Below are 12291 nucleotides of genomic sequence, written 5' to 3' on the forward strand. Positions count from 1 at the left end.
TTTCCAGTTGTTTCATGCTTTTGTGCCAATCTGTGCCATGTCAGATGGGAAATATTTTCTCTACAGGAAATTTGAAGAGAACATCTAATTGGGTATGGGCAATGTTAACAAACCGAGCATGACGGTATTGGATTTTGTTTGTGTGTCTATGAAGGTTATTTTCCAAAACTCTCTTTAGTCATAACACTGAAGATGTTGAAATTTAAGGTGGTTTGCAGAAAAATTATTTTAGCTTTTTCAGCACCACTGTCTCCAATTAACTCCTCGAGTTGGCAGAACGCCCTGCAGGGCGGAGGCCCACCGACAATTAAAATTCCCACAGCCTGTGGTCTGAAAAAGAAAAATATCCCTAGCATTTATGCCTGCAAAACAGTATGTATTTTTCTACTCGAAACATATCGAAAATAATGCTAATTAATGCTTAACAATTTGAACTGTCCGGTTAATTGGCACGTATGTGGCAATGTGCTACACTGCTTCACAACGCACCTCATTACTTGTTCTTGTGGATAAAAGCGATCTGGGTCACAGTAACTTTATCTAGAACATATTTGATTGAGCATGAACAGCTAGATTTTTTTAATACAGTTTATATTTTTATTTCTTTTTCTTTTTGATTTTCAAACGAAGTTGTAAATGAGTGCTTTAATACAAAAGCTCAGAGGAATGTGATGAATTCAAGCTCAAATACCAAACTGTGCGCCAGAGTCAGTCATGTTTGAAGGACTCTAGGTTTGTTGGGTTTGTATTTGCATTTCTTCTCCTGAAATGAACATTCACCAGCCGTTGCTCAGAATCGTCTCCTCAGCATATATGAAAGCTGCGCTATAGTCCATCTTTCACCTGGTAAATAACAGCTTTAATAACAAGCAACCTGTATTTCATATTCAATTGTCGTAAATAACTGTTAGCTCCATACACGATGCACAGACCGGATTTATACCCTTGAGTACTAGAATGACTTCCTGAACGAGTCAAAGACTCCAAGTCTGTAATTATAAATAAATGCAAAGACTTACAAGCCCGGTGACTTTGCAGGTCAGCTGCAAGTCAAATGTTAGGACTTCCGATCAGCACAGACTGCAGCTGCTCTTCAGCTTCTTGGTTTCGAGCACACCGGCGGATTTCATCCCAACTAATTCAGCCAAAGAAGTCACCACCGGTTCCATGAAACAAAAGTCCGTTCCAGCTTCTCTTCCCGGTGCCCTCATTGCGCTCCGGACCGAGTTATGTTTATCCATAGCAGGCTGACCGCTGAGTGTAAAGTACCCTGTACCGGAGTAGCAGGAAAGATTCAACAGCCCCAGTTGCGTTTACAATCCGCACCACCACAGGCCATATATCAACTCAATAAAAACCAAAGCAGCCGGCACGATCTAGGATTTTATTATGGTATTAAACAGACTCAAAAAAGTAGTTGAAGTAGTTTGCGCTATAAAGACAAGCGACCTAACCACGCAGGACCCGATTTAATGGCGCTCGTTAACACAACTGGCTGTTAATCTGTCAATAAAAACGCTCCAGAATTCTCAGAGAAGCTGCCAAGTAGATCCAGGAGTCAAGTAAACGATGAAAAACACACATAGGTGTGAATTTTACCGCCTATCTTGTCTAGGATAGAAAATATCTGTGTTAACTCTCCTTAAGTGGAGGACTATTGGCACTTATACTACTGGTATTTTAAAAGCACACTCCTCGATCCAGGAATTGATTTAGTTTTTTTTTTTCATTCATTTGGTACTACTTATTTGTCAGCCATTGTCTCTGCTTTACAGTTCATACATACAGTCCAGACATAACATAATTTAACGGTTTTATATCATTCTAGATCGAAAGCAGCAGTAAATAAATTGACAAGATATTCGGAAATAGCCTTAATTTTGCATATTGCATATAAACATCTATCTGGGGTAGGGGGTGGGGGCTTGTGCATGCGTGATTTACGCTTCATTGACGCTTTTTTTCAGGTTAGAAGAAAAAAAAAACCGGCCAATCACTTTTCGCCTCGCTCACAGACTTGACAAACCCCCGTGCACAGTGCTAGGCTGTAGGGCTGTAGCACTTTGTTTCGAAAGAAAGGGACTAGGGGAGGGATAGAGAGGCAGAGAGACGAAGTAAGAAAGGGAGGGGGCAACCTACCAAAGCACAGAATTGAAGAAGAAAAAGAAAGAGAGGCAAAAGAAGGAAATCTCGTAATGTCTCTTGTCTTGTTTTCTATTTAGTGAACTCGAGGCGTTTCACAGATAATGCCCGAGAATGTCCATTTCTGGGACTTTGAGCAACTATTACGTGGACTCCATCATAAGTCACGAGAGCGATGAACTCTCATCCCAGACTCGCTTTCCTAGCGCCCAATATTCCGGCTCGAGCTCCGCTGCGTCCGCGAGTGGGAGGCTGCCGGGTGGCGCTGCTGCGCACACGGAGCATCCCCATCCCGATTCCTATCCGTCCTGCAGTTTCCAGCCCAAGCCTCCAGTCTTCTCGTCATCATGGAGTCCATTTAATCCACACCACGGAGCCAGTGGCCTCCCCGCTGTCTACCATCCCTACATCCCCGCGCAGCACGTGCCCGCCGCGGACACACGGTACATACGTTCATGGCTGGACTGTGCGCCGCGGAGCTCTGAGTCTGGTCCGGTACAGGGCCAAACGGGTCAGGTCAAGCTGGAGCCTCAGCTTGGCCATCTCGGTGGGGAGATCGCATCCAAAATCATGGGACAGCATCAGCACGAGCCCACAACACACATCTTGGAGTCAGCGTCCACGGCAGCGCGCGAGCTTAGCCACCATTCGGCCGCCATCCAGGGAACAGGGTTCGAAGAAAACAAGGACATTAGTGAAGGGAATGAGGACAAAGATGGCCTGGATCAAAGTAAGTTATTAAAGCAGGAAATAACGCGTGATAGTGGGAGAGAACAAGACGAGGGAGGGTGATTGTAAATGCTTTTAATGCCGCCATAAAACTAGAACAAAGAACTGGAGAGGCCGAAGTGCCCCCACCGTCTGCTCTCTAACTTTACTGTGTTTTTTGGCTCATGTCATCCTTGTATTTGCAGCTGGCGCCTGTAGCAACATTTTTTAAATGGATTATGGGACGCAACTTTTTCAGACTTTAACAGTTCTTTAAAAAATGTGTCAGTGACTAGCAAGTGATGCATACGATTTTATTAAAGCTGTTAAATTAGCTAAAGATATTACGAGCAACACTCTGTATTATAATGTTGCTTGCTTTAAAGGTGACCCTGGTATTGCCTTAAAAGAGACCGTCAAAGTGACTCATAGTGCTTACGATAGTGTTGACCGTCTGGCAAAAGCTTGTCACAGCTTTGCGCAAATGATGCGTATTATATACACGTTAAAAGGTTTGGAGCGCGCGGTAGGGCGGTGAGTCCAAAAAGCTTCAAAGTCAACTTAGGAAGAAAGATTATTAAGACTAACAGTTGGAAAACTTCTAGCCTATTTGGCACTTTTTTTCCTCTTCGTCCTTAAATCTATCAACCCGACAGAAATCACAGAAGGTAGTTTGTTTGTGTTACATTCAGATTGACATACGCATTACTATCCTGTTTCAAAAATACCAAATCTTCTTTGAGATAGATTAAGATATCGTCTCTGGACCCTTCTGCTTCCAATCCTTCGCATTTACGCATTACCCATTTTATGCCCCCCACGCCCCGCGCGTCTACCGTTTCTCTTGTTAGTTGTACGCTTATAAATGGGAAGAAGAAGACAAAAGACTACAAACCAGATTGTCGAACCCGGTTTCTTTTTAAAAATCATGAAAGGTCAGTGACCTAGCCGCAGAGCTCCGAGCCGCCAGCATCTGTGGCGCAGAGGCCTCTAAGTCAGCCTAAGTCTGGCTACACTTTGTTAGACTCACATCAGAGCTGGACAGTCAGGACGTGCACTCTGCCTTCTCACAGCGTGTATAAATCGTCCCACCTAGGCCCATGTAAATTCCTCAATGGCTTCGAGCTTTGCCAGCTACAACGTGAAACACAATGAATATATATCCTAAATTAATTTAATTTTGTGTGTTCTTTATGTACTAGCGAGTTTTATTTATTTATTTACTTTTTAAAAGAAATCACCCAATAATATATAAATGACTGCAGCCTTCAAATCAGGTTAATCTCAAAGCATCAAACAAACAGCTAATTGAATTGTAACTTTGTTAAAATTACCCTTTCCTGCTGTGTAATACTTCAACCCAGGCACAGCTCTACTGACCTTATTGTGGTCTGTAGTCTGGTGGTTATATGAACGTATATGTAAAAATACCTTCCACAAATCACAGTCATCTTGTTATAAATCCGTTGGTAGTTTGAGAAGTGCAGGACGGTCTTTTTTCTCTCCTCTTCTTTTATGTGCCTTTGTTCCTTTGTGTTTTTTCTGATTGTTTGCTTTTTTTAACAACAGCATTTGATGCTGGGTCTCTTCACAGTTCTCTTCCAAAGTTTCTTGACTTTTTGGATGGGACAGAAGAAAACCGTACCCTAGAAAGAGATTCAAATGAATGTATAATTTCTTTTTAACTGACGCCGGAGTTTATTTCCCTTTCTCAACTCCCTCCTGACAAATCTACCAGAGGAGTCGGAACATCAGTGTGCGAGAAAGAGCGGGAGACCTCTGTCTCTATTGTGGCCTTAATAAGAAAAAAATGGTCACAAAGAAACACACATTCATATATACACACATTCACGTTTAGTGTATATATACACGAATACTACACTAGAGTCACACACATATGCATACACATGCACAGCCAGCTTATTACTGCGATTGAGCACGCTATCCATCAGAACAGTGAGCTAGTCTAAAGACAGGATGGAGGCTAGCAGGCTCCAGTCTGAATTATTAGACTTTCCGTTCGTAGCGCCGTGGTGTTCGTGAAGGTGCTCCTCCTGAAGAGTTCCTCTGTTCCCCTGTTTGAATGAGTAATAGAAAAAAAAGTTTCTCTCTGAGCTGTCTTATAGGGTTCAAAAAGCAGCCATAGAGACTTTTTTCCTCTGGTTGATTTGTGTTCTCTTTGTGTCCGTATTGCAGTGACTTAATGTTTCAGGTAGTGGGAGCATACTAAGCAGCATGTGAAAGCCTTTTCTCTTTTTCATAACGTGGACATTTCAAAATGGTGGCGTCACAACACTGCGTTGATTGAGCCTCCCCGCGCGACATTTTTTTTTTTGGAGTAATTAGTAAAGCAGTTTGAGTGGAAACACACTGGGTGATTTGCATTTGTCATTTTCAAAACTCTTTGGTTTGGAATAACTTTCTTTTACATCTTTAGGCATTTTAGGGACAGTCTTATTTGCATCCTTGAAAAGGGTAAAATGAGAAGACTGAAACCATGTTTATGTATATAGGATACATATTACGTTTATTGGCTTAACTTAGCTTGGAAACAGGGAAGCAAGGAGCCATTAATTTCCAAAGGTAGCAAAATAAAAATTTCAGCACCTTTAAAACTCACAAACAGGCATGTTACATATTGTGTACTCATGAAATTAGAACATTAAAATGTACTTTCTGTTATTATTCACGTAACACTGGGTCTTATACCGGATAGAAGTGGTCACATATAAATGCCTAACAATGCAGTCCTCCACAGTAACCAGATTCCCCTGAAAATGTTGACATTATATACTTAAATGTGTCAGCTACAGCACGGCAAAATTCCTCCCCTATTTGATAGTAATAAGGAATTTTGAACAGATGGTTGGTGTTGGAAGAATTCTGAAAAAGTTTTACTTTTTGGCTTTCATGTGTCGTCAACCACAGAAACATTCTGGACATTTTTTTTTATCAACATGAAAAACTTGACTGTTTCCCCAATTCAACCTTGTAGATCTGAAAATGAACATGCTGTGATAGCCAGGTTCTAAGACTAGCTTTGCTTGTGAAATCAGTCTAATAAACTGTACCTGTCCTCTTTAACTTGTTTTCAGGGAGGAATATAAAAATGAGTGTCTGCATGATGTAGTCTATCTTCAGATTATGGCTGAGTATTTAAAATGGTCGCCATGTGAATAACATCACTGGAATGCTACCTTTGAAAACATCCTATCCAGTTAATGCCAGTCTACAGCTACAGATTTCTCTTTATGCTGCTGGCACTGGGCTGCTTTCCAGAATAAACTACAAGATTACACTCCAGTCTTTGTGCTTCTGCTTTTGCTGCCAAGCAGGCTGACAAAGTTATTACCTTGAACTTTATTAACTTATAACACAGAGTAAACAACCCCATTAATTGGCGTGTTGCTGTTGGTGGGTGGGGTATAAGTGTTGGCGGTGGATGGGGATGGGGAAGTATGGGAGCGGGATAAAATATGACTCTGGGAAATGTAATAACATGCCTTTGGGATATATGAGAGGTCAATTTCTGGAACTATTAGGGTGAAATTGCAAAGGGAGGAAGACACACAGAGAAAAAGAGACTGGATGGGATATTTATCTTAACTGTTTCAGTTGCTGTTTCCATGCATTCATCAAAGTAGACACACACACACACCTAGGCAAAGACCCACATGCTAACAACTGAACATCAGCTGCAGGGCCATGGGCTATAGCAGGCAGCTTTAAGGGAACGTAAATCTTTTCATCCATGCGCCTGTCCATGAACACCAGGCTTCTGCAACTATGTGGATGTAACCTACAGAAAACTTAAAGTTAACATACAAGCAAGGGTTACCATTATACAAGCAACACCCCACCCCAGCCTTATTCTTTCTATTGAGATACTCTCTGACTTCCCATATATTAGAAAAAAGATGTCTACACTAACTCAGCCCTTTCCAAACTCTCCCACTCCTCAATCGGTTTGTCATCCTGGGTGACAGCCATCGTCACGGCACAGCTCTGAGGGTAATGAATGGTCGTAGAGGTGAATATACACCCAGGGAATGCAAAGCACACACTTTACAGTGACAAAAGCTCTCACCCCCCTAGTTCCCACCAGCCTCATCACCTTACTGGACAATATTTTGTTCTGCATTGAAATAAATCCTCTACATGCTGCTTTTGTTGAAGGAAATTAATTCCAGAAGGTATTAAGGACATATTTACTGACAATGGCCACTAACTATAATTCAACTTGCAGGGAGAACAGAAGAGAAACCTAAATTATATCTTCTGTCAAATCCAAGCAGAGACAGATTCTAGATAATGCAATCATCTTCAAAACCCAGAGTTTCAAGCATTGCAAGATTACTATAGACTGCATACAAATGACGGCCATAGCCCATCATGCCACCCACTGGTTATATACAGTGTCAGTTCACAACACCAGTCATCTCAAGAGTTTCAAATATGAAGAGTTGGACAGTACCAGTCCTTAGCGTCTTTCACACGTACTGGCTAAAAAAGCTAACTATATTCCATGAGCCTCTGGCAGCACAGAAGAACCATAGTGTCAGGCATCATAGGAGCTATGAACAGGCATATGGCTCAATAAATTATTCGACCTCAGACAGGAACTGGCAGAAACATCAGAGGGGCAAAACACCAGCTACTGGTAGCTAGAGCAGTCATTGTCTGCAACATGAGACTGACCAATCATGCACCACCTGGACTGACTACAAGAAAGCCTATGAGTGAATGGCTCACACATGAATCCTGGAATGCTTAGAACTGTACAAAACCAACCGGACCCAAAGAGCCTTCATCAGGAAGTCAATATGGATGTGGCAAACTACAATAGAGGTCAACTTCAAGCCAATTGCAAATGTCACCATGAAATGCAGGAGAGTTAATATCCTAATTGTATTTACTCATTTCAAACTCAAAAAGTTGCTTGATATCTAATTATTAAAACAATTTATTATACATAAATATAAAATGGGATCCAGATCAGAATGTCAGTAATCACAAGGTGTTTTATCTTTTAAAGACCCTACAAGATTACTTAGATGATTATATGACAAGCACTTAGTGATGGTGTGGAGGACAAACTCCACACTTAGGAGGAAGAGAAACAGTCTCAGGGAGGAGCAGCCACCTCAAATGTTAAATTGGGAAGGGCAATGATAACAGGAAAAAAAAGACTAAAAAAAGACTAAACAGAAGTTAATTGATATGAAATATTTCTTATTTATTGTATATAAAGTGAATAACCTTGTCTTATTAGAATGAGTTGAGTGAGTTGTCGTTTCAAGAAATTGCATTTTACTGTAATATAGATGACTGTTCGTTTTGTCTGCCATCTTCTGTAGATTCTAATTACCAAGTCGTTATACCTCATGTTTCTTTACATGTTTCTTTACGTTTTGTAGAACACGTTCTAATGTTAGTCCGGGAAACCTTTTGTGTCATTGATTTAACTTTTTTTTTATGGTGAACAATAACGAATTACACTCTGATGATGTATTGGGGCAGAGATTCAATAGAATTATAATTATCTGCCCTTACTCTGACTTCCACTATTTACTCTCCTGACAAAGGAACAACCTATTCTGGAGGTCGCAGTTCTATAAGTAATTCTTATAGAACTACATGGCTTAACTCTATATTAAGCCATGTGTTTTCAAGACAAAATCAAACCACGTGAACACAGAGGCGTAGCAAACGTGAAAGGAGGACGTATACACGCAAACAAACACAAACCGGAGGAGAAAATGATGAAAGGACATAGCACCTGCTGGAGACCTGCTGGTGGGTGCAAGGATGAATCAGAAAGATTCAGAAAGAGTAACTATTTCCAGGTCATACTGATGGTTAGACTTCATTTGTGGTTTGTTTCTCTGATTTCCTTTAAATGAAATAAAATCGAATAACACTGCAACGAATGAACAGCAGCTTTAAAGGAAATAATCGCAGCATGCTCTTGTTTTCCCCTGTGCGTCCCACATTTTTTATCATTGCTGATGGCATTTTATGGCTTTTAAAACTGAGTTTTTATTTGTCTTGTTTGGAGTTTTAAGGCCTGACTTGGTAACATTGGGTGTATTTTTTTCTTTGTTAAAGTTTAGTTATTCTAACTGCTAGGCGTTTCCGTTTGTTGGTTTGACTTAATGGAGGAAGACTCTGACCTAACCACAGGAAATGCTTGCGCTTGGTTAAAGATTTTATTTAGAACATATAAAAATGGAAATGTACCAGAACGAGCTATGGATGCGCAATTTTCTTTCAGATGGAAAAAAGCACTATCAACGGGTTTAAAATTGAGTAGGGGGCTTTGTTTTGATCTCTAACTATCCTTTAGAAACTTGAGATGCCGGGAGACTCCTTACAACCTTTACAACCTGCCTCATAGTGGAGATGGGGGGGGGGGGGGGGGGGGGGGGGGGGAGACATAGCTTTGAGCCCCAAACCAAACCCATGCCTGCTAAACGAGAATTTAAGGCTAATTACATTGTCCTGAATGCTATAAACGGGGTTGTGGTGATGGGAAGCAGGGGTGGTGGGGGCACAGTGGCCTGGCAAACAAGGAGGCGATGCAAAGACAACGAGGGAAATAACTGAGATAAATTCATTATGTTCTCATCGAAAACAAAAACATTTAGTTTTCATTCAGATTTCTGCTACTGCACTCAAAAGAGCCAAATCTCAGTACGCTTAATGAATAGCAAAGGATAACATTTTTTTCTGGATTATAGATTTCCCACAGCTAGGAAATTTAGGAACAATTGCTACACAGGCGATGGATTTAGCGCTCTATTCAAATCATAATCCTTACAAAAAACTAAAAGATAGAACACTTTCACCAATGTGTGTTTGTGTGTTTGCTTTCTTTTTGTCATAAAATTAGATTAAGCTGCAAATATAGAGACAGTGCTTACTCCTAGTGCATTCAACTTTGCCTTGCTTTTTTGTTTTGTTTTCTTGTTATCGATAGTTGCCTCCTTGAATGGCGCGTGAAGCCAATGTGAGGTACAAATGAGTTCAATAATAATTTTAAAAAATTAACCAACAAGAAAAAAAAGGAAATCAGCATGGTAGTCCGAGTTTTTCTTTTCTCTTCTTTTTCTGTTTTCCCCCCCCCTTTAATCCTCTGTCATTTTTCATCTGCATACTGGAGGGTATTCATGGAAAGAAGGCCGCGTGGCTTTGATGTGATGCCATATAAAAGGGCCATGGTTTTACTTATGTCCAAATTATGTGTTATTAATAACGTGCATAAAAGTGTCATTTGCTGAGTCTAGTGTTGTCTTCAAGATGTCGTGAACACAAAATAGTGTTAGAGTGACTGCATGGATTATCAATTTCCATTTTTTAATCGATGATTTTTTTTCTGTCGTTTCTTCCTGCAGATGACCCATCGGCCAATTGGCTTCATGCACGTTCCTCCAGAAAGAAACGTTGTCCGTACACCAAATACCAGACGCTAGAGTTGGAGAAGGAGTTCCTGTTCAACATGTACCTCACGCGCGATCGGCGACATGAGGTGGCACGCGCACTCAATCTGACAGAGCGGCAAGTGAAGATCTGGTTCCAGAACCGGAGGATGAAAATGAAGAAACAAAATAAGGACCAATCCAAGGACTAGCAGGACATAAACGCTCAGACACGCATGCATGCACACACACATCTCACATTCCCAAGAACTGCAAAAATGTACATGCACATCTACTGCTTCAATTTCTTTTAACATTCCGAGTGAGCCAAACGTGATGTCAATCTAAGTATGATCCCAAACAAGCGCATATGACGCTGCAGCTGAAGTATTAGGAACGTCTAATTTTCAGAGTTGGAAATTTCCTGGAACTTCTGGATTATTTCCTATTAGGCGATTGCGATAGTAAAAAATTGAGTTTGTTTCGGCGGCCAATCTTTCAAAGCACTCAGATTGACTCAGTGTAAACCTTCGGATCAGACTAATAGATTGATGAATTCAAAGATTTTGTTGCCATTACTTTCTACCGAGTTCTTATTAAGCTAGCAATTATTATACAGTAATGCAATTTGATATCGGATTAAATTCTTCAAGATAAAATGTGCAGAAAGTTGATTGATTGTTTATTGACACCAGAGGTGTGTGCTGAAGTGCTGAAAATGGGATTTCACCCGGTCATTAACAAGCACGAAAAGCACCCACAGCTCGCACACAAGCGCGTTGCTGTTCGTTTGTATTTGTACTCCCCCACCCCACCCACTCTTTTTTGCTGGCAGGATTTAATTACATAGCGCCTGATAGTTGAAGCTGATACAAGCAGCCAATAGCCGTTTGTTTTCCGGTTGTCTGACCATCGGGTCTATCCCTGGGATCTCGGCGTTCGGCTTGCTTTTAGGGTGGCTCATGCGCTGCGGCGGCGGCTGATCAGTAGCCTGACGTCACAAGAGTTTAGAGTTAGTTAAGAAGAGGACTCACGACAGTTATTATTTATTTAATAAATCAACCCTTTCCATCAAATTAAACTTCCAGCTCAGCTGTGCACATTTCAGACTGAAAACAAGGATATAACGTTTGTCTGCTTACCATCGTCAGTCTTTTTTCCAAGTCCTTTCTATTTTTATAAATTGTCGTGTATCAACTGCTATGCAAGGCATTCTCTCTCATGAAACGAATTGTGTTGAATGCGTGCGCAACACTGGTTTCTATTTACTACCAGAAACTTGGTGCAATAAAAATAAATAAATAAAGCTGAAAATAAATACATGTCTGCAGGTCCCATTACAAGTTTAAGTCTAGAGCAACAGACAGAAAGTAAAAAAAAGTCTTAGGTTAGTATGCAGATTTTATATCTTCGAGTGTTTTCTTCATTTTATGCAGAACTTTATTGATTTGGATGTTAACACATAAGTAGGCCGTGTTGTAGAGCCGGACTGCGTTTTTGTAGTGTCGGTATACTTAAATGGCGTCCCGTAGCAGTTTTATGGATGGGAAATAAACAACACGCGCGAGCGCTTGTGTGTGTGTGTGAGAGAGAGAGGGAGAGAGAGAGAGAGCGAGAGGGAGAGAGAGAGAGAGAGAGGGGGGGGGGGGGGGGGAGTTTGTGTGTGAACCAAAATACATATACAATACATCTACTCCTTTTTACAAAAAATTATAATGGGTTTGTATGGCCAGATGTTTTTTTAGCAAGAAGAGAAACCTGCCGTTTCTCCGAAGCATCAACAAATCCTCTATTTACACAAATGTTTACATGGTTTGCGCATGCCTCAAAGACTTCATTTCGTCGTACATCGTTTTGTGTGTAAATCTGTCAGAGGGGATGCTAACAGGAAAAAAAAAACTAAAGAGAAGTTTCTTGATATGAAATATTTCTTATTTATTCTATATAAAGTGAATAACCTTGTCTTATTGGAATAAGTTGAGTGAGTTGTCCTTTCGGGAAATTACATTTTACTGTAATATAG

The 12291-nt window shown here is 40.8% G+C and overlaps 1 protein-coding gene across 1 annotated transcript; it reads left to right on the forward strand.

Moving 5' to 3' along the window:
- Window positions 1-2092: 2092 nt before the first annotated feature.
- Window positions 2093-11898, forward strand: hoxb9a (homeobox B9a). The gene is made up of 2 exons (XM_086287831.1): window positions 2093-2872; window positions 10245-11898. Exons 1-2 carry the CDS (start codon window positions 2257-2259, stop codon window positions 10478-10480), a joined length of 852 nt encoding a protein of 283 aa, XP_086143957.1. The 5' UTR covers window positions 2093-2256; the 3' UTR covers window positions 10481-11898.
- The last annotated feature ends 393 nt before the right edge of the window (window positions 11899-12291 follow it).

Source organism: Aulonocara sp. 'chitande type north' Nkhata Bay, linkage group LG4 (genome assembly GCF_057382095.1).
Source record: "Aulonocara sp. 'chitande type north' Nkhata Bay isolate Kocher_YH1m ecotype deep benthic linkage group LG4, A_spYH_male_GT1.1, whole genome shotgun sequence".
Taxonomy (NCBI): domain Eukaryota; kingdom Metazoa; phylum Chordata; class Actinopteri; order Cichliformes; family Cichlidae; genus Aulonocara; species Aulonocara sp. 'chitande type north' Nkhata Bay.